This window comes from Heptranchias perlo, chromosome 1 (assembly GCF_035084215.1).
Source record: "Heptranchias perlo isolate sHepPer1 chromosome 1, sHepPer1.hap1, whole genome shotgun sequence".
In the NCBI taxonomy this organism is placed as follows: Eukaryota; Metazoa; Chordata; class Chondrichthyes; order Hexanchiformes; family Hexanchidae; genus Heptranchias; species Heptranchias perlo.
In genome coordinates this window covers 108,360,814-108,388,639 of record NC_090325.1, presented here as the reverse complement: position 1 = coordinate 108,388,639, position 27,826 = coordinate 108,360,814, and the positions used below count along the sequence as shown (strand labels likewise).

The 27,826-nt window shown below is 43.0% G+C and overlaps 1 protein-coding gene across 2 annotated transcripts in view; it reads right to left on the bottom strand.

The window, feature by feature from the left end:
- The window catches only part of tapt1b (transmembrane anterior posterior transformation 1b), a 150,336-nt gene that overhangs the window by 102,321 nt on the left and 20,189 nt on the right, over nt 1-27,826 (bottom strand). For both annotated transcript variants that reach the window (XM_067989490.1, XM_067989499.1), the window contains exon 2: nt 22,539-22,669. In XM_067989490.1, the coding sequence (XP_067845591.1) occupies nt 22,539-22,669 (131 nt within the window). The remainder of the gene's footprint in view (nt 1-22,538; nt 22,670-27,826) is intronic.

Here is a 27,826-nt window from a genome sequence, read left to right as displayed (position 1 = left end):
AACCACCTAACAAACAGTGCTAGAGGTTCATTAGCATGTTGCATGCTCAATTTGTAGTGCAGAGAACTAAAAGGGGAAATGCTGAGGGGGGGGGGAAAATCCAATTTTAAAAATTCATGGTCAAAAATTACTGCACTATAGAAGAGCCAGGTTTATTTTATAAGCCAGGGAGTTGTCACTTTTTATTAAGCACACTCAAGTACATTCTGGATTAAATCAATTAACACTAAAATGCAACATACTTTCACCCTCTGTTTTGAAAACAATGAAATTCCACACAAATGAATAAAGTTCCCATTCTTTAGGTCACTGAATTTTAAAAAAAAGATAAGTACATTGAACAGCATATGAAATTTACAAATCTGGATGCAGTGCATAATTAACTAACAATTTTACTTACTGGAAATGTATTTGCACTGATCAATCCAGGATTTACTAAGAGGTAAATTTCCACAGGGCTTCTCCTGCTTGTCTGCCGTAGCCGTGGGAGAGCCACAGATATCCTGGAAAAATAGCATAAACGCCGTTTATCCAGGTTTTCTGTGGCTCTTCCAAAGTTACAGCAGACGAGGAGAACCCTCCCAAAAAAAATTCACCACCAAAAGTTCTTTTACTGTCTAGCAACGGTATTTTAAACAGTTCAGGTGAAAGTCACAGGAATATTAGTTACACTTTCCAGGTAGAAACCAGAAAAGTGGGGATGGAGAGAAGCGAAACTTTCAATTACTCATTAAGACTTTTTACTGATGGTTTAGGTTACTTAAAATAAAATTAGAATTACAAAACACTTGTGTATACATATCCTCAAAATATTTTTTTCATTTAGGGTGAATTGTACTTAGAAAGCTTTCTCTAATGGTTGATGGAGGATTTGTACCCATATGGTCTCAGGCGAAGTAGCTTTGAAGTAGAGTGGGCCCGTGCTCAAGACCACCTGTGCACTGTAGAGAGGGGTATGCAGCCAATATGCTAAGATTTCAGAAATATTTGGACGAGGAAACCACCATGGGAAAGGGAGAGATGCATGGGAAGAAGTAGCACCATGAACAAATGTAGAATTCCAACAAAGCAGGGAACAGGTTAGTCATTATGTAGGCAGAGGTAAATAATTGCATTTTGTTAATTGCAGAATTTAACTTTTGACAGTGTGCCAGAAAAAATGCTATGGACCACACCAGTCAGTCTTGGTCTGGCTGAAATAGCGTCACAGAACCGAACTTGGCACAACTCATTAAAAATTTCCAAGATCCAGAAATCAGGAGTGTTAATAAGCCTGCCAATTTTGGGTAAAAGACAAAAAAAAACTATTAGAAATTTTCAAATCTGAATTAGTAGAAACAGAAAACAGTGATTTTAATTTTGTTTCAAACTAAGTACTGGACGTGCTGGGATTGTTTCCTTGCTCCCTCTAGTGGACGATATATTTCATGGACATCTTCAAATGTATAATGAAAACAAATTAGATTGACTTAGTCATATCAAAGAAATCCACAGCGAAAAGCAATTTCACAAATAAATGACCAAAATTGATCTCTGCCCCTACATACATCTGGGGTTCACTGTGTGCCTGAATTTCTTTCTCCCATGTGTCTCTGAACTGTCTAGCCTTTGGCCCTCCATTCACCATGACATTTCTGCAGCTACCAATCTGCTCAATCATACCCTCGCCTCCACCATTGATGCCCTTGTCCGCATTAAAACCATTACCCTCTCTCAACCTGGTTGTTCACCTGGTACGGCCCTCATCTCCGCTCCCTTAAGACCAAGGGACGCAGACTTGAAGGTTTATGGCGGACAACTGGTTTAGCCAGCCATTCAGCGCCAGATCTGGCTGGACCTCATAAAGCCTGCTCTCCTCTGCCAAAACTGCTCACTATTCCAGGACCAGCCTGGAAGGCAAAGATAACCCCCGGCTTCTCTTCACTACAAACCATCTTCTTAAATCTCTCCCCCCTGCCATCCACACCCTCACCTACATGTGCGAGGAGCTCGTGGGACTGCTTTGTCACTAAGACTTAAACCATTCGTTCAACTGCCTCTGCCGCTTCCCTCCCTTTCCCTCGCCCACCAAAACCAAATTTCCCCTACCGTTCCCCCCTGCCCTAGCATCTTTCTCTAGTTTCTCTCCCATCTCCCCATAAGCTTTCTCTGAGCTCTTGACCATAAGACCAATCTCCTGCTCCCTCGACCCTATTCCCGCCAAATTGCTGACCAGCCAACTTCCCTTCCTGGACTCCATGCTGGCTGATATTGTTAACGGATCCCTCTCCTCAGATACTGTTCCCCGCTCCTGCAAATCTGCCCTCATCATCACCCTCCTCGAAAAAACTACCCCTGACCTCTCTGTCCTTGAAAACTACTGTCCCATCTCCAGCCTCCCTTTTCTCTTGAACATGTTGCCCCCTCCCAAATCCATGCTCATCTTTCCTGTAACTCCACATCTGAATCCCTCCAATCAGGTTTTCATCCTGTTTAAATACTGAAACGGCCCTTATCAAAGTCACAAATGACATCCTATGTGACTGTTACCATGGTAAACTATCCCTCCTCAGTCTTCTAGACCTGTTGTAAACAATTTTACAACACCAAGTTATAGTCCAGCAATTTTATTTTAAATTCACAAGCTTTCGGAGGCTACCTCCTTCCTCAGGTGAACGATGTGGAAATGAAATCCTCGAAATGAAGTCGCATTTATAATTCACAGAACAATGCTTGGTGAGTACAGACAGTTTTTTCAACTGCCCGTTGCCAAGGCAATCAGTGTGCAGACAGACAGGTGTTACCTGCCAGGTCTCACAGAATATACAAATCACCAAAAAAAAACAACAAACAAAAAAAAACAGAGATAGAGAGGTAGAAACATAGAAAAGACAGCAACTGACCCGTTATATTAAAAACAGATAACATTTGTTCGCTGGTGGGGTAACGTGTAGCGTGACATGAACCCAAGATCCCGGTTGAGGCCGTCCTCATGGGTGCGGAACTTGGCTATCAATTTCTGCTCGACGATTTTGCGTTGTCGTGTGTCTCGAAGGCCGCCTTGGAGTATGCTTACCCGAAGGTCGGTGGCTGAATGTCCTTGACTGCTGAAGTGTTCCCCGACTGGGAGGGAACCCTCCTGCCTGGCGATTGTTGCGCGGTGTCCGTTCATCCGTTGTCGCAGTGTCTGCATGGTCTCGCCAATGTACCATGCTCTGGGGCATCCTTTCCTGCAACGTATGAGGTAGACAACGTTGGCCGAGTCACAGGAGTATGAACCATGCACCTGGTGGGTGGTGTCCTCTCGTGTGATGGTGGTATCTGTGTCGATGATCTGGCATGTCTTGCAGAGGTTACCGCAGCAGGGTTGTGTGGTGTCGTGGACGCTGTTCTCTTGAAAGCTAGGTAATTTGCTGCGAACGATGGTCTGTTTGAGGTTGGGTGGCTGTTTAAAGGCAAGTAGTGGAGGTGTGGGGATGGCCATAGTGAGGTGTTCGTCGTCATTGATGACATGTTGAAGGCTGCGGAGAACATGGCGTAGTTTCTCCGCTCCGGGGAAGTACTGGACGACAAAGGGTACTCTGTTGGTTGCGTCCCGTGTTAGTCTCCTGAGGAGGTCTATGCGATTTTTTGCTGTGGCCCGTCGGAACTGTCGATCGATGAGTCGAGCGTCATATCCCGTTCTTACTAGGGCGTCTTTCAGCGTCTGTAGGTGTCCATCGCGTTCCTCCTCGTCTGAGCAGACCCTGTGTATTCGCAGGGCCTGTCCATAGGGGATGGCCTCTTTGACGTGGTTAGGGTGGAAGCTGGAAAAGTGGAGCATCGTGAGGTTGTCCGTGGGCTTGCGGTAGAGTGAGGTGCTGAGGTGCCCGTCTTTGATGGAGATTCGTGTGTCCAAGAAAGAAACTGATTCTGAGGAGTAGTCCATGGTGAGCTTGATGGTGGGATGGAACTTGTTGATGTTATCGTGTAGTCTCTTCAGTGATTCTTCGCCGTGGGTCCATAGAAAGAAAATGTCGTCGATGTATCTGGTGTAAAGCGTTGGTTGGAGGTCTTGTGCAGTGAAGAAGTCCTGCTCGAACTTGTGCATGAAAATGTTGGCGTATTGGGGTGCGAATTTGGTCCCCATGGCTGTTCCGTGTGTTTGGGTAAAGAACTGGTTATTGAAGGTGAAGACATTGTGATCCAGGATGAAGCGGATGAGTTGTAGGATGGCGTCCGGAGATTGGCTGTTGTTGGTGTTGAGTATTGATGCTGTCGCAGCGATGCAGTCATCGTGGGGGATACTGGTGTAGAGTGCCAAGACGTCCATCGTGGTGAGAAGTGTTCCTGGTTCAACTGGTCCGTGGGTACTGAGTTTTTGTAGGAAGTCTGTAGTGTCGCGACAGAAGCTGGGGGTTCCCTGTACGATGGGTTTCAGGATGCCCTCGATGTATCCAGAGAGGTTCTCACACAGGGTTCCGTTGCCTGATACGATAGGACGTCCGGGTGTGTTGGCTTTGTGTATCTTTGGGAGGCAGTAGAAGTCTCCCACGTGGGGAGTACGTGGGATGAGAGTGTGTAGGATGCTTTGAAGGTCTGGATCGAAGGTCTTGATCAGTTTGTTGAGCTGGTGGGTGTGTTCTTTGGTCGGGTCTGTGGGTAACCGTCTGTAGTGTTCCTGGTTGTCCAGTTGTCGGTATGCTTCTTTGCAATAGTCCGTTCTGTTCTGTATGACTATGGCTCCTCCTTTGTCCGCTGGTTTGATGACGATGTTGCGGTTGGTCTTGAGAGCGTTGATGGCGTTGCGTTGTGCTCGGGTGACATTCTGGACTGTCTTCTGAGTGCGGCTGATGAATCTGGCATTGACGCATTTCCTGACAGCTTGAGCATACATGTCCAGCTGAGGGCAGCGACCCTCTGGAGGAGTCCAGTTTGACTCTTTCCTCTTGACTCATTCTGGACCTGTCTGTAGCCTTTGAAACGGTTGACCACACCATCCTTCTCCGATGCCTCTCCTCTGTCATCCAGCTGGGTGGGATTGCGCTTGCCTGGTTCCATTCTTATCTATCCAATCGTAGCCCAAGAATAACCTGCAAAGGCTTCTCTTCCCACTCCCACACCGTTACCCCTGGGGTCCTCCAAGGATCTATCCTTGGCCCCCTCCTATTTCTCATCAACATGCTGTCCCTCGATGACATCATCCGAAAACACAACGTCAGGTTCCACACATACGCTGATGGCACCCAGCTTTACTTCACCACCACCTCCCTCGACCCCTCCTCTCTGTCTCTGATTTGTCATATTGCTTGTCTGACATCCAGTATGGGATGAGCAAAAATTTCCTCCAACTAAATAATGGGCAGACCGAAGCCATTGTCATCGGTCCCCGCCACAAACTCCATTCCCTAGCCACCAACTCCATCCCTCTCCCTGGCTGCTGTCTGAGGCTGAACCAGACCCTTTGCAACCTTCACATCCTATATGATCAAAAGATGAGAGATGAGTTTCTGACCACATCTGCGCTCCATTGTCAAGACTGCCTACTTCCACCTCCGTAACATCTTCTCCGCCCCTGCCTCAGCTCATCTGCTGCTGAAACCCTCATCCATGTCTTTGTTGCCTCTAGACTCAACGATTCCAATATTCTTCTGGCCGGCCTCCCATCTTCCACCCTCCATAAATTTGAGCTCATCCAAAACTCTGCTGTCCGCATTCTAACTTGCACCAAAGCTCCGTTCTCCCATCATCCCTGTACTCAATGACCTACGTTGGCTCTCAGTCCGGGAATGCTGCGATTTTAAGATTCTCATCCTCCATGGCCTTGCCCCTCCCTCTCTCTGTAACCTCCTCCAGCCCAACAACCCTCCGAGATCTCAGCGCTCCTCCTCTTGCGCCTCCCCGATTTTCATCGCTCCATCATTGGTGGCTATGCCTTCAGCTGCCTAGGCCCTAAGCTCTGGAATTCCCTCCCTAAACCTCTCTGCCTCTCTCTCTCCCCTCCTTTAAGACGCTTCTTAAAACCTACCTCTTTGACCAACCTATCCTAATATCTCCTTAAGTGGCTCGGTTTCAAATTTTGCTTGATAACGCTCCTGTGAAGCTCATTTGGACGTTTTACTATGTTAAAGGCGTTATATAAATACAAGTTTTTGTTGTCTAGACTTCTGTCTTCCACACAACCTCTCCCTCCCACTCCACACTTCTTCCTCTTGTCCCTCCCTCTACTTATTCAATCCCAAGCTGAGCTTCCAACCTCCATCCTCTCCATCACGTAGACCGCCTACTTTCACCTCCGTAACATCTCCTGCGCCTGACCCTACTTCAGTCCAATTGCTGAAACCCTCATCTGTGGCTTTGTCACCTCCAGGCTTGATTATTCCAATGCTATGCTGGCCTGCCTTCCATTCACCATCAACTTCAACACATCTAAACCTCTGCTGACCATCCATATTCTGTCCCACACCAAATCGTGTGCACCCTGTGCTTGCTGACCTGCAGTGGCTCTCAGTCCCCCAATCTCGCCAATTTAAAATACTCATCCTCATGTTTAAATGCCTTCATGGCCTTGCCCCTCTCTAGCTCTGTAACCACCAGCCCTATAAATCCCCCAAACCATCCATTCCTCTAACGGTGGCCTCATGTACCCCCTTTCCTTTCATCCCACCATTGGCATCCATGCCTTCAGACATCTAGGCCCCATGCCCTGAAATTCCCTCTCTAAAGCCCTCCACCTCGCTATCATCCTATAAGACCTTCCTCAAAACCCACCTCTTTGACCAAGCTTTTAGTCACTGTTCTTAATATATTCTTCTTGGGCTTAGCCTCCATTTATTTAATCACATCTCTGTGAAATGATTTGGGACATTTCTCTACGTTAAAGTCATTATATAAAGCAAATTATTGTTGTTTAATAAAAAGTCATGGTATATACCATGAAAACAAGCCCAAAACAGAAGTGCCTTTTACTTTCCCCAATTTATATTCCATTTCTGAAGAGGCCAAACTTGGCAGCTAGTTGTAACAAAGAGGAAATTGGTGACAACAATGCACTGTTCGTATTATATTCTGTTCTGCTGACTTAACTTTCAGTTTCTCCTGCTTGGCACTGACAATTTACTCCTTCTCTGGCCACATCTCTTGCTTTTCTCTGGGCACATCAACATAATGTATTCACCAACAGCAGCACAGAAAACAACCCCCAAGCCACAAAAAACACCAAAATTCCAACAGGTAAAACCTTTGCAGCAAGAACCGAGGAGCAGCCAGCATTGTGGGACAGGAGAACAAATTTGCATTTTTAAGTTTGTAAATTCGCAAAAATACAAATTTGCTTCGGGATGCCCAACCCTGATAATTCTCCAATGCAGTGCAGTGAGTTGATTATTAGTAATGAAGCAGATCTGCAAAATAGCCAGAGCTCTCAATTCTGTGGAAGTTGCCCCAGTTTACACCGTGAGGCAGTGCCCATAGCAACAGAACAGAAAAACATTTCTGCACGCACAGCTTTATGGACGCGCAATGGTTTTCAAGTTTATTCATTTTTGGAATGTGGACGTTGCTGGCAAGGCTACCATTTATTGCCCATCCCTAGTTGCACCAAGGTAATGGTGAACCTCATTCTTGAACCACTGCAGTCTTAAGATGAAGTGCTCTCACAATGCTGTTAGGTAGGCAGTTCCAAGGTTTTTGACAAAGCATCAAATGAATGAATGGCAATATATGTCCAAGTCAGGATGGTGTGTGACTTGGAGTTGACGGTGTTCCCATGCACCTGCTGCCCTTGTCCTTCTAGGTGGTGGAGGTCACGGGTTTGAGAGCTGAAGTCAAAGAAACCATGGCGAGTTGTTGAAGCATATCCTGTCGATAGTACACGCTGCAGCTACCAATGATGGAGGAAGTGGACATTTAGGCTAACAGAAGAGATGCCAATCAAGTGGACAGTTTTGTCCTGGGCGGTGTCGAACTTCTTGAGTGTTGATGAGCTGCACCCATACAGGCAAGTATTTCATCATACACCTGATGTGCCTTGAGGTGGTGGACAGGTTTTGGGTAGTCAGGAGGTGAGCCACTAGTCATAGAATACCCAACCTCTGACCTGCTCTCTTGGCCACGACATTTATGTGGTTGGTTCAGTTGAGTTTCTGGTCAATGGTAACCACCAGGATGTTGATGGTGGGGATCTCGGCAATTGTAATGCTATTGAATGTCAAGGTGAGGTGGTTAGGCTCTCTAGTGTTAGAGATGGTCATTGCCTGGCACTTGTGTTACTTGCTACTTGTGAGCCCGAGCCTTGATGTTATCCAGGTCTTGCTGCAGCTACAGGTCCTGAAATTCCTGATGTTTGCGGGCAGAATTCTCACCCGCCCTAGCCCTAAGCTGGAAACCCCATCTCAAATCCCAGGAACGGGGTCATTAAATGGCCAGGGTGGGCCACCAGTGGCACCCAGCCTTGTAAAGGGGCCACCACCACTCAACCTGGAGGTTCCAAAGGCCCAAAAAAAATGTAACTCTCTCTAATCCAGCAAGTCTTTTAAAAAGGCCTGACAATTCTCATCTGGCATTATTTCCACTGAGACCTTTAAAGGATACAATTTCCTGAGGTAGCCTAGGCTTCATCCCCCACCCACAGCCACCCCCCATCTACCATTAGGGCCCCTTGGTGAGGGCATGGGGGAGAAAAGAGGCTGAAGATCCAGCTTTCGCCCCCCCCTCACTGGAATTTAAAACGCCTGAACAAACAAGGCAGAATCCGAGTATAACCAGCTTTCGTCCCAAATTCCATCATCCATGACTGCATTGCAGATTAATCTATGACATTTCGGCATTGACAGATCTTAGGGGCAGGGACTCCTTCCCCATCACCAAAGCCACCTGGGTATACATCCTCTTCATGCTTCTCCCCTAAAATCTTCATGGTCTACCATCCTCCCAAGCCTCATGCTGACTTCATCATGATCGCATCCCTTCACATCTCCACCAAGCAACTTGTCTTCATTAAAAATATTTATTCTACAGAAGTTCCTTAGAGAAGTGTCCAAGGCGCAAACATCTTCACCTGCTTCAATTACCTTCCATGTGTCATAAGGTCAGAATAGGGCTGTTCACTGACAACTCCTCTCATAATGAAGAAGCCCATATCAGTTTGCAGCAGGGAACATCCAAGCTTGGGCTGACAAGTGGCAGGTAATATTCACACCACACAAATACTAGGTAATGACCATCTTGATAAAGAGAAACCACTGCTATGCCCTTCATTAACAACATTTTACGGATATCCACTAATCAGAATCTTAACTGGACCAACCATATCAATACCATGGTTACTACAGCAGGGCAGAGCTTGGGTGTTCTGCGATAAGCAGCCTACCTCCTGACCCATCAATGCCTTGCCACCATCTACAAGGCTCAGATTAGGAGTGTGATGGAATACTCAGTCAACTGGATGGACGCAGCTATAAACGTAATCAAGAAGCTCAACGCCATCCGGGACAGAGCAGTTTGTTTGATCAGTGCACCTGCCACTGCACTCAATATCACTCCCTCCACCACTGGCACACTGTGGCTACAGTGTATATGATCTACAGAATGCATTGCAGCAACTCACTAACGTTATTTCAACAGCACCTTGCAATCTCTACCAAGAATGATAAAAGCAGCAAATGTGGGAATTTAACCTTTAAGTTCCCCTCAAGTCACACATCATCCTGACTTGGACCATATCACCGTTCCTTCATCGTCACTGCAATAAATGTGGTTTTGCCAGTGTTGCTCACATCCAGAGAACAAGGGTGAGGCAGCGGGGGGATAATTGGACTGGGGGGCGGTTGGAGAGATTGGGAAGAGGAGGTGGTGGTAGTGGTAAGAACAGAGGCCCCATGGAGGAAGAAAGCGAGAGTAGGTTGGGAAGAAAAAGATTTTTAAAAAATGTTCCGATTATACTGATTTGGCAGGGCCCCAGATTTCTAAGAAAAAAATATAATTAAGCCCTGTTTTTAAAAAAAAATAGGCTGTCTCTACCTTTCTCTTCACTACTTATCTTCTGCCAACTTATTTTCTTCTCTCTGCTCGCACGTGTTTCTGTCTTTTTCTTCTCCTTCATTAACTGGGAGATAGGGGTGGCATGGTGGGGAAAGAGGGGAAATCAGGCTGCATTTTGGGCGAGGGGTGCAGGAAAAATGGGGTCTTGAGCTACTTCTCTCCCATCCCCTTACCTGCTCAGACTTTCCTCCCATTACACCCGTCACTTTCTCACTACCTCCTCCCCTTTCTATCACCCCCTCAAAATCACTATCTCCTCCCCTTTCTATCACACCCTCTCTTCCCCTTTGAATTACCCGCTCAACCCCTGTATCCTTCCCTGCCCCTTACTCCACTGTCACTCATTTCATCCTTAACCCTCCATCCATGCTGCCCCTACTCCCACTCATTCCGAAATTAGATTGAGGAAAGACATGATCACTGCTCAGTCTTCATTAAAAGGCATGACGCTGGATAGGCAATGGTTAACATTTAAGGAACGAATGCATGAATTGCAACAATTATACATTCCTTTCTGGCGCAAAAACACAAGGAAAAGCAGCCCAACCATGGCTAACAAAAGAAATTAAGGATAGTATTAGATCCAAAGAGCAGTCATATAAAGTTGCCAGAAAAAGTAGCAAGCTTGAGGATTGGGAGCAGTTTAGAATTCAGCAAAAAAGGACCAAGAAATTGATTAAGAGGGGAAAAATAGAGTATGAGAGTAAACTGGCAAGGAACATAAAAGCTTCTACAAATATGTAAAAAGAAAAAGATTAGTGAAGACAATTGTAGGTCCCTTACAGTCAGAAACAAGAGAATTTATAATGGGGAACAAGGAAATGGCAGAGCAATTAAACAAACACTTTGGTTCTGTCTTCATGAAAGAGGACACAAATTACTTCCCAGAAATGCTAGGGAACCAAGGGACTAGTGAGAAGGAGGGATTGAAGGAAATTAGTATTAGTAAAAAAAGTACTGCAGAAATTAATGTGACTGAAAGCCGATAAATCCCCAGGGTCTGATAATCTGCATCCCAGAGTACTAAGAGAGATTGCCATGGAAATAGTGGATGCATTAGTTGTCATCTTCCAAAATTCTATAGATTATGGAACAGTTTCTGCAGATTGGAGGGTGGCAAATGTAACCCCACTATTTAAAAGAGGGAGAGAGAAAACAGGGAACTACAGACCAGTTGGCCTAACATCAGTAGTAGGGAAAATGCTAGAGTCTATTATAAAGGATGTGATAACAGGACACTTAGAAAATATCAACGGGATTAGACAAAGTCAACATGGATTTATGAAAGGGAAATAGTGTTTGACAAACCTACTGGAGTTTTTTAAGGCTATAACTAGTAGAATACATAAGGGAGAGGTTAGTGTGCAAAATTAAAGCACATGGGATTGGGGGTAATATACTGGCATGGATTGAAAATTAGTTAATAGGCAGGAAACAGAGAGTAGGAATAAATGGGTCTTTCTTGGGGTGGCAGGCAGTGACTAGTGGGGTACCGCAAAGATCAGTGCTTGGGCCCCAGCTATTCACAACATATATCAATGATTTGGATGAGGGAACCAAATGTAATATTTCCAAGTTTGTTGCCGACACAAAACTAGGTGGGATCGTGAGTTGTGAGGAAGATGCAAAGAGGCTTCAAGGCGATTTAGACAAGTTGAGAGAGTGGGCAAATACATGGCAGATGCAATATAATGTGGATAAATGTGAAGTTATCCACTTCGAAAGGAAAAACAGAAAGGCAGAGTATTATTTAAATGGTGATATATTGGGAAATGTTGATGTACAAAGGGACCTGGGTGTCCTCGTACACCAGTCACTGAAAGCAAACATGCAGGTGCAGCAAGCAGTTAGGAAGGCAAATGGTATGTTGGCCTTCATTGCAAGAGGATTTGAGTACAGGAGCAAGGATACCTTACTGCAGTTATACAGGGCCTTAGTGAGACCACACCTGGAGTATTGCGTGCAGTTTTGGTATCCTTACCTAAGAAAGGATATACATGCCATAGAGGGAGCGCAGTGAAGCTTCACCAGACTGATTCCTGGGATGGCAGGACTGTCGTATAAGGAGAGATTAGGTCGATTCGGCCTGTATTCACTCGAGTTTAGAAGAATGAGAGGGGATCTCATTGAAACATATAAAATTCTGACAGGGCTAAATAGACTGGATGCAGGAAGGATATTTCCCCAGGCTGGGGGGGTCCACAACGAGGGGTCACAGTCTCAGGATACGGGGTAGGACATTTAGGACTGAGATGAGGAGAAAATTCTTCACTCAGAGGGTGGTGAACCTGTGGAATTCTCTACCACAGAAGGCTGTGGAGGCCAAGTCACTGAATGTAATTAAGAAGGAGCTAGACAGATTTCTAGTCACAAAAGGCATCAAGGAGTATGGGGAGAAAGCAGGAATATGGTATTGAGATAGAGGATCAGCAATGATCATATTGAATGGTGGAGGAGGCCCGAAGGATCGAATGGCCGACTCCTGCTCCTATTTTCTATGTTTCTGTCTGATAGCTGTTAGCAATTAGGACATTGACCTTTTCTAACTGTCAACACAACACAGGTGAGATAATTACATGTGTTTTTGTTTATAAATTAAATGTCTCTCTTCTCTCCCCCCTCTCTTTCAGCTGAATACACTGAGCTTTACAGAACACAAAACCAAAACTACAGTAAGAGCATAAACAGTATGCCCCTTCAGCTTCTTGGTTTAAAAACACACAATATAACTAACTTCAACTCAGCAAATCTTTTGAAATTTGTCCTCATGTTTTTCAGAAAGTATTAAGAAAAGCTGCTGGGAAAAAACTACTGGAAGCTAAAGAAAAATCAATACAGCTGAATGAACTGAGCATCTGAGGAAATTAAGTACACTGCACATGCTCAGACAGCACAAACCAAATTCAGCTCACAGCACCACAACTATGGACAAAAAAAAAACAAATCCAATCCCAGGTTTTTGGAAGTGGCCAAGGTCTTCAATTAAAAACTTTAACAAAGGTTAAAGACACAAAAGACAATTCAATGGATAAATGCAATCCTAGTTATTCTCAAATATGTAATATTTAGAATGTTATTTTGTTTAAACCCTTATTTTGGGCATTAGAAATTTTGGTTGCTGAGAAAAAGATTAAAAACCAGAAAGAAATTTCAGAAAGCATTTTGAGTGCTTCACGGGGAAAAGTCACCCAGTCGCCAGATTGCACAATTACACGAAGGTGAGTTTACTTATGCAAACCCATTATAAATGTGTACAGAGTTTACAAAAATGTGTCAACAGGAAGATTTAGAAGACAGGAAGTGTATGCAGATATTAAAAATCTTACAAGATCTTACTCAATCTCCCTTGGCATTGTACATTGGGGCAGAGTTAGGGGGCAGGATAACTGGACCCAGGTGGGAGGAAAGAGGGGACTCTTCTAATAGGCAGGGGTGGTGAAGGTTTTGATGCGCAATAGGGGGTGGAAATTAAAGGCCAATTTTGTTTCTATACTTTGACAGGGTTAGCTTCTGGGATACAATAGAACGTGACCGCAACCAGGGCAAACCAGAAGATTTGCTTGGTCAGCGGGACACTTAATAATGGCAACAGCATCACTTACATACCAACACTGGGGAGAACACCTCTTTAAATTCAATTATGTATGGGGCAAAACGTGCAATAACTGAAGAAATGAACATAGAAGAGATGTGAAACACCATCAAAAATAGATTAAGAACTGCAGAACAAATATTGGGTCTCAAAAACAACACTAAGAAACAGAAATGGATAACAGAAAAAGCCCTCGAGTTGTGTGAAAAACTATGAAAGCTTAAGGTAAGCATAAAAGCAGATCCCAACATGAGGACCAAGTACAACAGGTTAACCACAGAAGTAAAGCTAAAAAGCCGAGAGGGATAAAAACAACTGGATAAACAAACAATCAGTACAAAGAAGCAGAAGATTACGCCAAAAGAAACAAAACATGGGGGCTGTATCGGAAGATAAAAGAACTAAGCGAATCTTACAAACTGGCTAAAATGTTTCCAGAGAGAGACCAAATTGGTCAGATAATTGAGGACAAACAGGCGAGGAGCAAATGTTGGAAAGAATATTTTGAAGATCTATACAATGTACAGAGCATAGTGGATGAATCAGTTCTGGAGAAACTGCCCTGTACAAAAAGAGGGGAGTTGATGCTGGATTTATTGGAAGATGAAGTCAAGATTTCTATTGATAGTTTGAAAAAGAACAAGGTTCCTGGTATCGATAATATAACTGTAGAGTTGTTGCAGGCGGGTGAGGAACATACTGCGAAAGTGATGCAAAGGCTGTTAAACAAAATTCGTGAAGAAGAGTAAGTACCTGAAGACTGGAGAATGGTGACAATACCAATCTTCAACAAAGGAGACTAGATTGAATAAAGCAATTACAGAGGAATCAGCTTACTGAGTATACCCGGAAAAGTATTTACTAAGACACTGCAAGGAGAATGAAAAGATACGTAGAGGTGGTACTGCATGAAGAACAAACTGGTTTTAGACCAGGACGAAGGACAATAGAATCATAGAGTGGTTACAGCATAAAATGTGGCCATTCGGCCCGTTGAGCCCGTGCCGGCTCTTTGTAAGAGCAATCCAGTCCCATTCTTCCGCTCTTTCCCTGTCGCCCTGCAAATTTTTTCCCTTCAAGTATTTATCCAATTCTTTTTTGAAAGCCACAATTAAATCTGCTTCCACCACCCTTTCAGGCAGCGCATTCTAGATCATAACTACTCGCTGCATAAAAAAGTTTTTCCTCATGTCGCCTTAGGTTCTTTCGCCATTCACCTTAAATCTGCATCCTCTGGTTCTTGACCTATCCACCAATGGGAACAGTTTCTCATTATTTTCTTCATCTAAACCCTTCGATCAAATCTCCTCGCAACCTTCTCTGCTCTAAGGAGAACAATCCCAGCTTCTCCAGTCTATCTGCGTAACTGAAGTCACTCATCCTTGGAACCATTCTAGTAAACCTTTTCTGCATCCTCTCTAAGGCCTTCACATCCTTCCTAAAGCGTGGTGCCCAGAATTGGACACAATACTCCAGTTGTGGCCTGAATTAAATTTAATCTGCCATGTGTTCACCCATTCCACCAGCCTGTCTCTGTCCTCTTGAAGTCAGTTACTATCCTCCTCACCATTTACTACACTCCCAAGTTTTGTGTCATCTGCAAATTTTGAAATTACGCCCTGTCCAAGTCATTAATATATCAAAAAAAGCAATGGTCCTAGTACAACCCCTGGGAAACACCACCGCATACCTTCCAGTCAGAAAAACAACTGTTCACCACTACTCTCTGTTTCCTGTCACTTAGCCAATTTCGTATCAATGCTGCCACTGTCCCTTTTGTTCCATGGGCTTCAATTTTGCTGACAAACCTATTATGTGGCACTTTATCAAACGCCTTTTGAAAGGATGATAAGACAGGTTTCGAAGAAATTTATAGAACACAACATCCACTGTTACAACAACTTAAGAGATTTTAATCAGGCCTTTGACAGTGTATGGCGAGATGGCATGTGGCAAGTCTTGAGGATGTATGGTCTGCCCGAGAAATTTGTCAGACTGATAGAAAACATCTGTAACAAGTCCCTGAGCGCTGTTAGAGCGGATAAGAAACTAACGGAATGGCTTATATCAACAGCTGAGGTGAAACAAGGATACAAACTGTCACCTGTTTTATTTAATCTAGTACTGGATGGAGTATGTGCCAAGATTTTAAACAATCTCAGGTTTGCTGATGATATTGACCTTATAGCAACTTCTAAAACAGATTTTCAGAAACTATCTGATCAGGTGTACGTGGAGAGTAGAAAATTTGGATTACACATTAGCAAAAAGGTCATGTCATTTGGGAAGCATCACAAAGATATACATATTACAGTTGGAGGGGATGCAGTTGAACAGATGGAAAAGTTTGTATACCTTGGTGGGTTCGTAAATGTAAGGAATCTTACAACACCAGGTTATAGTCCAACTGTTTTATTTGAAAATCACAAGCTTTCGGAGGCTTTCTCCATCGTCAGGTGAGCGAGTGTGACGAAGGAGAAAGCTTGTGATTTTCAAATAAAACAGCTGGACTATAACCTGGTGTTGTAAGATTCCTTACATTTGTCAACCCCAGTCCATCACCGGCATCTCCACATCTTGGTGGGTTAGTGTCAGAGAACAGGAATTGTGAAGAAGACATCAAAAGAAGGATTGGACTTGCTTCTGCTGCTTTCGTAATATTAAGTAGCATATGAAAGGCTAAAGATACTTTGGTAAAAACAAGGACAAGAGTTTGATGTTGGAACAAGAATTGGGTGTTGGAACATGAGAAAAGTTAACGAGCAAAAGATACTAAAAGCAGAGATGAGTTGGTTGAGAAAAATAGTGGGAGTATCCAGAATGCAAAGAATCAAGAATATAATAGGAAATTGGCGTGGACAAAAGACAACGCTTATATAGAGGATCCAAAAGTGATATCTGAGATGGTTTGGGCACGTTGCAAGAATGGAAATCAGCTAGAATACCTTTCATGGCCCTGTACGCAGAGGTACATGGAACAAGATGACAGAGAAAGCACTGGATAGACAATGTCAAGAGTGACTTATCACAGAAAGGGATACAGATGACTGAAGCGACCAGGGTGGTTCAGAATGGACAACAATGGAGTGAATACACTCGACCCCATTGTCGCTGCTGAGTTAACACACGGGAATTTGGTCGTAGTAGTATTATGGGGCAAAAACACTTGACAAAAGAAATAAGTGCTCTTCGCTTTAAAAACACAATGCGAATATGGCAAGCAATGAACAACCATTAAGTGGTTCAATGTATTAGGTTGTTCAACTGAAAAGCTATCAAATGCTATGATGGTGAGTTCAGATGGATTAAAATGGGCCCCATTATCCCCAATAAGTCACAAAGCGACCTTCACAGCATTACCTACAGTTGTAATATGAACACCCAGAGAACAGATAGGACAAATTCAGACCAGGAAACGGGAAGTAGAAAAACAGTTAGTGACGTAGTTAGCGACTCAGAAAGGCAAAAGAAGCAAAAGGTTAAATAGTGCTCAGCACAAGAATTTGATGGAGTTAAAGGGTATATACTTCAATGCAAGGAGTATTACAAACAAAACAGATGAGCTAAGGGCACAGACACATGGCAGCATGATATCATTACTATAACAGAAACCTGGCTTAAAGAGGGGGATAACTGGCAGCTCAATATCCCTGGATATAGAGTTTTCAGGCAGGATAGAGTGGGTGATAAAAAGGAAGGGGGGTAGCATTATTGGTTAAAGAATCAATTACAGTTGTGAGAAGGGATGATATGCTAAATAGATCATCAATTGAGGCCATATGGGTTGAGCTAAGAAATAAAAAAGGGGCAGTCACACTTCTAGGAGTGTACTATAGACCCCCAAATAGCAGAAGGGAAACAGAAGAACAAATATGTAGGCAAATTACTGAGTGCAAAAATAAGAGGGCAATAATAGTAGGGGACTTCAACTACCCTAACATCAACGGGGATTCAAACAGTGTGAGGAGCATAGAGGGCGCAAAATTCTTGATCGGTGTCCAGGAGAACTTTTTTTTAAGCCAGTACATGACAAGCCCAACAAGAGGGGATGCAATTCTAGATTTAGTCCTGGGAAACGAAGATGGGCAAGTGGGTGATGTGACAGTGGGTGACCATACTGGGGATAGTGACCACAATTCAGTTAGTTTTAGCATTATTATGGAGTTAAATCAGCAGTAAACGTTTTAAATTGGGGAAAGGCAAACTTAACAGAACTAAGAGGTGATTTGGCAGAAGTGCACTGGACAACTATTTGAGGAGAAATCAGTGTCAAGCCAGTGGGGAGGCACTAAAAAGTGAAATTCTGCAGGTACAATGCAGACACGTCCCCTCAAAGCAAAAGGGTGGCACTGCCAAATTTAGAGCCTCCTGGTTGTCCAGAAAAATACGGGGCAAGAAAAAGCAGAAAAAGAAAGCTTACAACTGTCACAGAAAACTAAATACTGCAGAAAGCCTAGAGGAGTATAGAAAGTACAGGGATGACGTAAAAAAGGAAATAAGGAAAGCAAACAGAGGGCATGAAAAAATGTTAGTAAGATTAAAGAAAACCCAAAGATGTTTTATCAGTACATTAAGAACAAGAGGATAGCTAAGGAAAAGGTGGGACCTATCAGGGATGATGAGGGTAACTTGTGTGTAGAAGCAGAGGATGTGGGTAGGGTTTTAAATGAATATTTTGTCTCAGTATTGATTCTAATAGTTTGTCCACCACCGAGGTAAGACTGACCGGCCTATAATTGTCCAGCCTTTCCCTCATACCCTTCTTAAACAATGGTACTATGTTTGCAGTCTTCCAATCCTCCGGTACCGCCCCTGTATCTAGTGAGGATTGGAAAATGACACAAAGGAAAGGGATGATCCGGGCATGGTAGTTAAAGAGGAGAGGTATGAAATATTGGATAAGGTAAACATAACGAGAGAGGAAGTACTAGAGGGACTGGAATCCTTGAAAGTTGATAAGTCACCAGGGCCGGATGGATTGTTTACAAGGCTATTGAAGGAAGCCAGGGAGGAAATAGCAGATGCTCTGAGGATCATTTTCCAATCCTCACTAGATACAGGGGAGGTACCGGAGGATTGGAAGACTGCAAACGTAGTACCATTGTTTAAAAAGGGTACGAGGGAAAGGCTGAACAATTATAGGCCGGTCAGTCTTACCTCGGTGGTGGACAAACTATTAGAATCAATACTGAGAGATAGGATAAACGGTCACTTGGAAAGGCATGGTTTAATCAGGGATAGTCAGCATGGATTTGTTCAGGGAAGGTCATGCCTTACAAATCTGATTGAATTCTTTGAGGAAGTGACAAGAAGGATTGATGAGGGTAGTGCAGTGGATGTTGTCTACATGGATTTTAGTAAGGCATTTGACAAGGTCCCACATGGCAGACTGGTCAGAAAGGTAAAAGCCATTGGGATACTAGGAGATGGGGCAAATTGGATCCAAAATTGGCTCAGTAACAGGAAAGAAAGGGTAAAAGTCGATGGATGTCTTTGCGAATGGAAATCCGTTTCCAGTGGTGTGCCACAGGGCTCAGTGTTGGGTCCCTTGCTGTTTGTGGTACATATTAATGATTTGGACTTGAATGTAGGGGGCAAAATTGTCCATGTAGTTCAAAGCGAAGAGGATAGCTGTAGACTCCAAGAAGATATCAATGGCTTGGTGGAGCGGGCGGAAAAGTGGCAAATGGAGTTCAACCCGGAGAAGTGTGAGGTAATGCACTTAGGAGGGCAAACACTAAAAGGGAATACGCAGTAAACGGGAATATATTGAGGGGTAGAGGAAGTGAGAGACCTTGGAGTGCATGTGCACAGGTCACTGAAGGTGGCAGTACAGGTAGATAAGGTTGTGAAGAAGACATATGGAATGCTCTCCGTTATTAGCCAAGCTATAGAATACAAAAGCAGGGATGTAATGATGGAACTGTATAAAACTCTGGTCAGGCCACAGCTGGAGTATTGTGTGCAGTTCTGGTCACCACATTACAGGAAGGACGGAACTGCTCTGGAGAGAGTGCAGAGAAGATTTACAAGAATGTTGCCAGGGCTTGAAAATTGCAGCTGCAAGGAGAGATTGGATAGGCTGGGGTTGTTTTCCTTGGAGCAGAGGAGGCTGAGGGAAGACTTGATTGAGGTGTACAAAATTATGAGGGGCCCAGATAGAGTAGACAGGAAGTACCTGTTTCCCCTAGCGGAGAGTTCAAGAACTAGAGGACATAGATTTAAGCTGATTTGCGGAAGGATTAGAGGGGACGTGAGGAAAAAAACTTTTTTCCCCAGAGGGTGGTGGGTGTATGGAATTCACTGCCCGAATTGGTGGTAGAGGCAAGGCTCCTCAACTCTTTTTAAAAAAAAGTACCTAGACCTGCACCTAAAGTGCTGTAAGCTGCAGGGCTACGGACCGGGTGCTGGAAGGTGGGATTAGAATGGGCACCTGGTTGTTCTTCGAGCCAGCGCGGACACAATGGGCCGAATGGCCCCCTTCTGTGCTGCATCTTTTCAATGGTTCTAATATGGTCCTTCCGTGTTGTCTTCATGATGCTGTTTCTCCCTCTCTCTTCTGCTTCTTATTACATATTTTTATTCATTCATTTTGGAATACCAGGAAAGGGATACCAAAGGCTGGTGGCAGCATTTTCCAGTGGGGATTGCAGAGAAAATGTGGATCTGAGCAGCTTCCTTCCCATCCTCTTCCCCATCCCCCAAACCCTCACCTTCCCACTATCCCCCCTGCCCAAACCAATACCCCTTCTCATTTAGCGAAAGCTACCTCCTTGCCTTTGAACTACCTGCGCAAATTTTGTATCCTCCCCCTCCCCTGTCATGCACCACACCCTTAACTTTCAATCCACTTCCCACTCCTCTCTTCATGGGTAGGTGGCTAGAAGCTAGAGCACTCTCAACCTTCTTCCCTAATCCCCTCTTATCCATTTCCTTAAAAGACTTTGATTAAAAAAAAAACTTATCTATTTAAAAAAAAATCAAATTAGCATGAGGACAGATACTCTGCTTGTCTCTCAGTCTCAGCAATTAGAAGGTTTACTGTTAAAACAGGCAAGATAATTAAAGGTTCTCTGTTTGGTTCAGGGTTCAAAATTCAACTCTTCATTTTTTTTAAAAATGAAAATTACGATAAGGGAAGACGCTCTCTAATATTTATAGAAAACCAAAGCTACTATAGGGGTTTATTTCAGTACACTTTAACACAACATCAAAACTTATATGAAAAAAGCTTTTGAAGTTTGTTCTTTAGCTTTCCTTCAAATAATTTTGAAAACAACTGAGCAAAAATTGCTCAATACTCAAGAAAAATATTCCATCAGAGAGAACAGTAGTGATGCATCCCAGGAAAATAAGTATACTCCAAATGCTGACTGCACAATCTGTCAAACAAAATCACAGCTTTGGGCAAAAATATGAAGTCCAAGTCCATGCTTTTGGGAGAGGCCGAGACCTTCAAGCGAAAACTTTAATAAAGGCATTAAAAGACACAAAAGACAAGGCAATGAATAAAGTTAATTGTGTTACTGTGAAATGTAATTTTTTTGAGTTTATTTGGTTCAATTAAAACCTCATAGAAATTTTAATTACTGAGGAAAAAAAATTGGAAGATGAACATTTTTTTGAAGGAATCATTTTGAGTGATTTGTAGGGAAAAGATAATATAGATCATACAATGAGGTGTTTGAAGATAAGTGATCAGAAGTCAGAGCACTGCCTACCAGGCTTGAAGGGGGTTGGGTTGGTTATAGGAAAATATAACAGGCAATTTTAACAGGTAAACGTGGACATTTTAACTTAACATTGGAATTTCTTTCAGAAACATTTAGAGTAATTTTCAAAGGAGCGTGACTCAAGTACTGATTTCAATATATTATTGATATATAGTAATAATCCAATTATTTTCTCCTCAGAAGGAAAAATTAATTTTGCCATTTAATGCTAAGTTTTTTTGCAGAATACTACATATTGCACAAAGTCTGGCTTAACCTAGTCTCTTGAAAATGCCAAACCAACTCCAAGATTTGGAAAACTACAGCTTAGCTATTCCTGAAAACGGTCACCTGGAATTCTTGGATTTGATTAACTGTCAACTACATTTGTCAATAACAGGATGTCATACATAGAGCTGAACAATCATACAATCTACATTTGTTCAAAAGTAACTTGGCTGTTTCATCATGATTTGCAGATAGCCAAATGAAACTTGAAACATTTGTATCAAGTTAAGCTTAGTACAAGATTCTGCATCTGGGTTTTAAAATTCCTTATGCATTGCAACTGATTTAGAGGACAGCTACAAAGCCAAAACTAGATAAAAGGCACTTCATTTGTGTCACAAAATTATTTCCGTTTAAATATACATGCAACTTCAGTCACCAAGAAGTGACTTAGCTTCGAATCAATGATTGAAAGAGAACTAGCAAAATGTTAGAAGTATTGCTGAATTTTTAACAGCGCCAATTCATTCAGGAGTTGACAGTTACTTGTACAGCCACAAGATTATAGAACTATCACTCGTATACGCCATGTAATTTTTTGCAATACAGCAACCTTTAATGAAAAAGGGAGTACTGCATGTACTTTATTACTTCAGATCATGGCATTTTTAATGCTGTGTAAGGAAAAAGTAGTGAGATCATTGTGGTTACATTTGGATGAATTACAAATTGCAGTGGAGTCGACTCATTATAGCAATAATCTATAACAGATAGTCAGGTTATGAAGAAATGGGGTTGATACCACCCTTTCTCCTCCCAACTTAAAAACGATAGACAGCTAAATAAGATAATTCCTACTTAGACTAGTATATATTATTGTACTTTCTTACTGTGTACTTGAAAGTATTCTAGACTTCTAGTGGGAAAAAATAACAAGTGAAATCTAACAAAAATGTTAAGGCAGGGCCAATTTTAGTCTACAAACCCACAAAAGGAAAGAACCATACCTTTTCCAGTTCCCGAGGAATTCGCAAACATGTGTAAACTCTCTCCCTCCTTTCTTTGTACTTGGCTTCATTGTGTTCCAAAAGATAGCCCCGTGTGAGCTCAGCACTAATAAATCTCAGCAGGGACAGATCTACACAGAAAAAATTTAAAATATAGGCATTACAAAAGTTAGCATTTCTTCCTCAAGAAACACCAAAAGTGATTAACTTGTCATTCATCATTTGCTGGACATACTGACCTTGTTGGTGCAAAATTGGCTGTGTTTTTGTCTAACAGCGATTGCAATTTGAAAATAATTTATTGCTCGTGAAGCAGTTGGAGTTCAGAGGATACAAGGTGTTATATAAATGAAAGTTCTATCTTTCTTAAAGAAAACAAATCATTTCAACCAATATTTCATCTTAAAAGAAAAATCTGATACTACAGAATATTCTTAGCACTGCTCCAAGAAATGGAGCATGTGCCATTTGATTTTGTCCACACACACACACTGGGCTGGAAATTGCTTTAAAAAGAATGGTGAGCTCAACAGCGCTCACCATTGTTAGTAGCCAAATGAAAGAGCAAATTCCGGCATTTGCAAACTTGCTCTTCCTGGTTTGCCGCCGATCTGCAGCTTCGTCTTAAAGTGATATCGCCGACTGCAATCAACAGACCAGCGTCAACTTGCTCTTCTGCCCAGCTGGAAAGTAAATAGTATCGCCACAAAACAGATACGCTTAAAAATACCAGGTCGAAACTAAGTTTTAACAGCGTGGTAAATCTTAATGACTACCAAACAACTAAAAATCACATTTTTAAAAATGTGGAGTCTCATTACTTATTTTAATAGCTTTTGGTCATTAAAAAATGTTTCCTTCTGTCTCCTATTTAGTTTGATTATTTCTTACCCTCTCTTTTTTTTGCTGTTTATAATTGTTTTTACAAATGATTTTAGTGTTGTACCTTTCACTTCCAGGAGTTTATGTTCTAGCCTACAGTAACTGTTCGCAGCGTGTCAAAAATGCTGCAATCTGATTGGTCGAGGGGAGAGAGTGATCCTCTCGTTTCTCCCACGGGTCCGAGCTTTGCTGGAACTAACGCTGTTGGAGGAAGTGCCCGCAGCAAGTTAGTATAAATCTATGGAGTGGCAAGCATTTGGTTTGCCCTCAGAGCAACTTACAGGCCAATAACCATGTTCTTCAATGGGGGAGATGTTGGGGGGGGGGGGGAAAAGAGAGGAGGAGGGGTTAAGAAAAGGAGCATAGGCACTGTCTAAACTGTTACTCAGACAACACTTCTGACAAATGCTACAGCGGTTGCTTTTACAAAAGAATGTACTGTAGATGATTATCTAAAGCGCCTGCAATTGACAATGAATTTGTAAATCAAGCGCTTGAGACACTCAAAATTATTGCTGTGGAAAAAAAAACTATTAATCACGAGGTAACAGGTTATCATAGTAAGCATCTCAAACAAGCTGCTCAATACACTAAAAGCCAGAGATCATGCACAAAAGATTTAATCATCCCTATCCCATAGGCAAAAACTACTGAACTACATAGGTTCACTTAAACAACTGACAATCTACAACACCAGTAATTAGCTCAACACTGATACAGATGCAATGAACCTCAACCCAAGCAAGCAGTCATTAATGTGGAAAGTTAATGAGACTACAACTGCTTGGAGTTTATTACAACAATATTATCAATATGTTCATTCCATTAAGATTAACCAAAAATTGCCAATCAATATAAAAAAACAAAAAAAAACTACAGATGCTGGAAATCTGAAACAAAAAAATGTAGCAGGTCAGTCAGCACTTGTGGAGAGAAGAAAACAGATGAGGTGACATTTCAGATGTGGACTCTTCATTAGAACATTAGTACGTAGGTTTTATCTCTAAAAAGGAAAAAAATTGCCATTAAGCTTGTTAGCCCCCAGTCACCACAGGTCTATAAGGTTGGTCAATACGTAGTCCATGTAAGGTGCATTTACACTTCACATTTGGAGACAAAAAGCACTTTCTTTTTCACATCAACACTAAACTAGCAGTGAAAATGTGGAGTCATGGTCCAAACTGACTCCAGATTATAGCAGTGCAATACTCCCTGACACTGCTTGAGTTGGGCATCATATGGACTGCAATTCCACTGTGGTGTTAAACTTTGTTTGCAAACACATCTGACATTTATTTGAATATTTAGAGTGGGGACTCTCCCTCATTGCATTCCCAATAGTTCAAAATCTAACTGTTTGAAGAGAGCTCTACACATGTGTGTATTCAGTCAGGCAAGAGCAGCAGTCACTCCTGGACAGGATCATTAAAGTTCCAGCCAGGCTGGAGCCGAAACAGTGTATAAGTTCTGCCTGGCTGAAAGTCAAACTGCAGCTACCGATCTCACAGTGTGCATTCACTCTCTAAATGTAGCACAGGTGCAAAGTGATTTGGCTTTGCACGGAAGCTTCAGTTAATAAATACAGACATGAACAGAGCTGCGCAAGACTCCTTGGTGGAGGCAGTTGCAATCCACTTTACTTGGGAATGTGTATGGGTCTTTCCACCCAATTTAAACTCAAAAGTTTTCCGTCAATGCAAGGCTATTCTGGCTTCTCACCGACACTAAACTTTAAAGTGTGAATGCACTTTTAGATAAACATGTAAAGCATTTTTATTACAATAGAATCTCAAATATTTATCTTTAGGCACAAGCTTCTACCAATTCATTACTTATCACCACTAATGGTCTAGCAATTTTTACAAAATATGTCCAGTCAGCATCTGTGCCCAGGTAAAATAAGAAAAAAATATTGCTTCAGCAGGAATTGAGTTTACTAGTTTCCCAGAACAGCATTTGATTCTGAGGAGAGAGATGAAGCAAGAAAGAATCTGATCCAAAATTATATCACATTCAACAGGATTTAGAGAATTGGCAATATTGATTTGCTGCCATCACCACAAAATACAAAATGACATCCACTAACAATTTTCCCACCCCAACTACAAAGAAGAAATAATTTCCCCAACAAGTATTAAGTTTATCTAGGATCCACATTTATTAGAATTTACAGATGTTGTGGCACAAATTCATTTGCACACATTAGCAATACAAATTATTTATTTTTTTAATTGATCGGTTGTGCACCTATCTACAGGGCTTCATAGTCTCTTTGCCACTACAAACCTTCTTCTTAAACTCCTCTCCCCTGCCTTCTCCACCCTCACCTCCAACAAGTGCATGGAGCTCATGTAATTCTTTGTCATTAAGATCGAGATCATCCGTTCAGCTGCCTCTACTGCTTCCCTCTCTTCCCCTAGTCCACTAAGCCAAACTGCTCCTAAAGTTTTCTCCTGCCCTAGCATCTTTCTCTAGTTTCTCTCCTATCTCCCCTCATGCCCTCTCCGAGCTCATCTTGACCACGAGACCCACCTCCTGCTCCCTTGACCCTATTCCCACCAAACTGCTGACCACCCAACTTCCCTTCCTGGCACCCATGTTAGCTGACATTGTTAACGATTCCCTCCGCTCAGGTACTGTCCCCTGCCCTTCAAATCTTCCATCATCACCACCCTCCTCAAAAAAAAACACCCTTGACCACCCCCCCCCACCCCGTCCTTGCAAACTACTGCCCTATTTCCAACCTCCCTTTCATTTCCAAAGTCCTTGAACATGTTGTCGCCTCCCAAATCCACACCCATCTTTCTCGCAACTCCATGTTTGAATCCCACCAATCAGGTTTCTACCCCTGCCACAGTACTGAAACAGCCCTTATCAAAGTCACAAATGACATCCTATGTGACTGTGATGATGGTAAACTATCCCTCCTCATCCTTCTTGACCTGTCTGCAGCCTTTGACACAGTTGACCACACCCCATCCTCCTCTAACGCCTCTCCTCCGTCGTCCAGCTGGGTGGGACTCCGCTCACCTGGTTCCATTCTTATCTATCCAATCGTAGCCAGAGTATCAGTGGCAATGGCTTTTCTTCCCATTCCCGCACCGTTACCTCTATAGTCCCCCAAGGATCTACCCTTGGCCCCCTATTTCTCATTGACATGCTGCCCCCAGGTGACATCATCCAAGAATACAATGTTAATTTCCACATGTTCGCTGATGACATGCAGCTCGACCTCATAACCACCTCCCTCGGCCCCTCCACTGCCTCTGATTTGTCACACTGTTTGTCCAACATCCAGTACTCGATGAGCAAAAATTTCCTCCAACTAAATATTGGGAAGACTGAAGCCACTGTCTTCGGTCCCCACCACAAACTTTCTTCCTTAGCCACCGGCTCCATCCCTCTCCCTGGACACAGTCTGAGCCTGAACCAGGCCATTCGCAACCTTGGCATCCTATATGACCCTGAGATGAGCTTCCAATAATATATCCATTCTATCACCAAGACCGCCTACATCCACCTCTAACATCGCTCGTCTCTGCTCTTGCGACCCTCATTCATGCCTTTATTACCTCTAGACTAGACTATTCCAATGTTCTCCTGGCCAGCCTCCCATCTTCCACCCTCCATAAACTTGAGCTCATCCAAAACTCTGCTGCCCATATCCTAAATCGCATCAAGTCCCGTTCACCCATCAGCTCACAAATGACATCCTATGTGACTGTGATGATGGTAAACTATCCCTCCTCATCCTTCTTGACCTGTCTGCAGCCTTTGACACAGTTGACCACACCCCATCCTCCTCTAATGCCTCTCCTCCATCGTCCAGCTGGGTGGGACTCCGCTCACCTGGTTCCATTCTTATCTATCCAATCGTAGCCAGAGTATCATTGGCTCCTGGTCTGGGAATGCCTCGATTTTAAAATTCTCAACCTTGTTTTCAAATCCCTCCATGGCCTCGCCCCTCTCTATCTCTGTAACCTCCTCCAGCCCTACAACCCTCAGAGTTCTCTGCACTCCTCCAATTCTTGCTTCTTGCGCACCCCGATTTTAATCGCTCCACCATTGGTGGCTGTGCCTTCAGCTGCATAGGCCCTAAGCTCTGGAATTCCCTCCCTAAATCTCTCTGCCTCTCTACCTCTCCTCCTTTAAGATGTTCCTTAAAACCTATCTCTTTGACCAAGTTTTTGGTCACTTGTCCTAATATCTCATGAGGCTCGGTGTCAAATTTTGTTTGTAAACGCTCCTGTGAAGCACCTTGGGACATTTTACGACGTTAAAGGTGCTATGAATGCAAGTTGTTGTTGCTCAGACCCATTACCACCACAACAAAATTGGACAAGTAAACTTTTCTGAGAACGGAAAATGTTTCCATCGAAAGCTACAGATAATCCAAGTTGTACTGT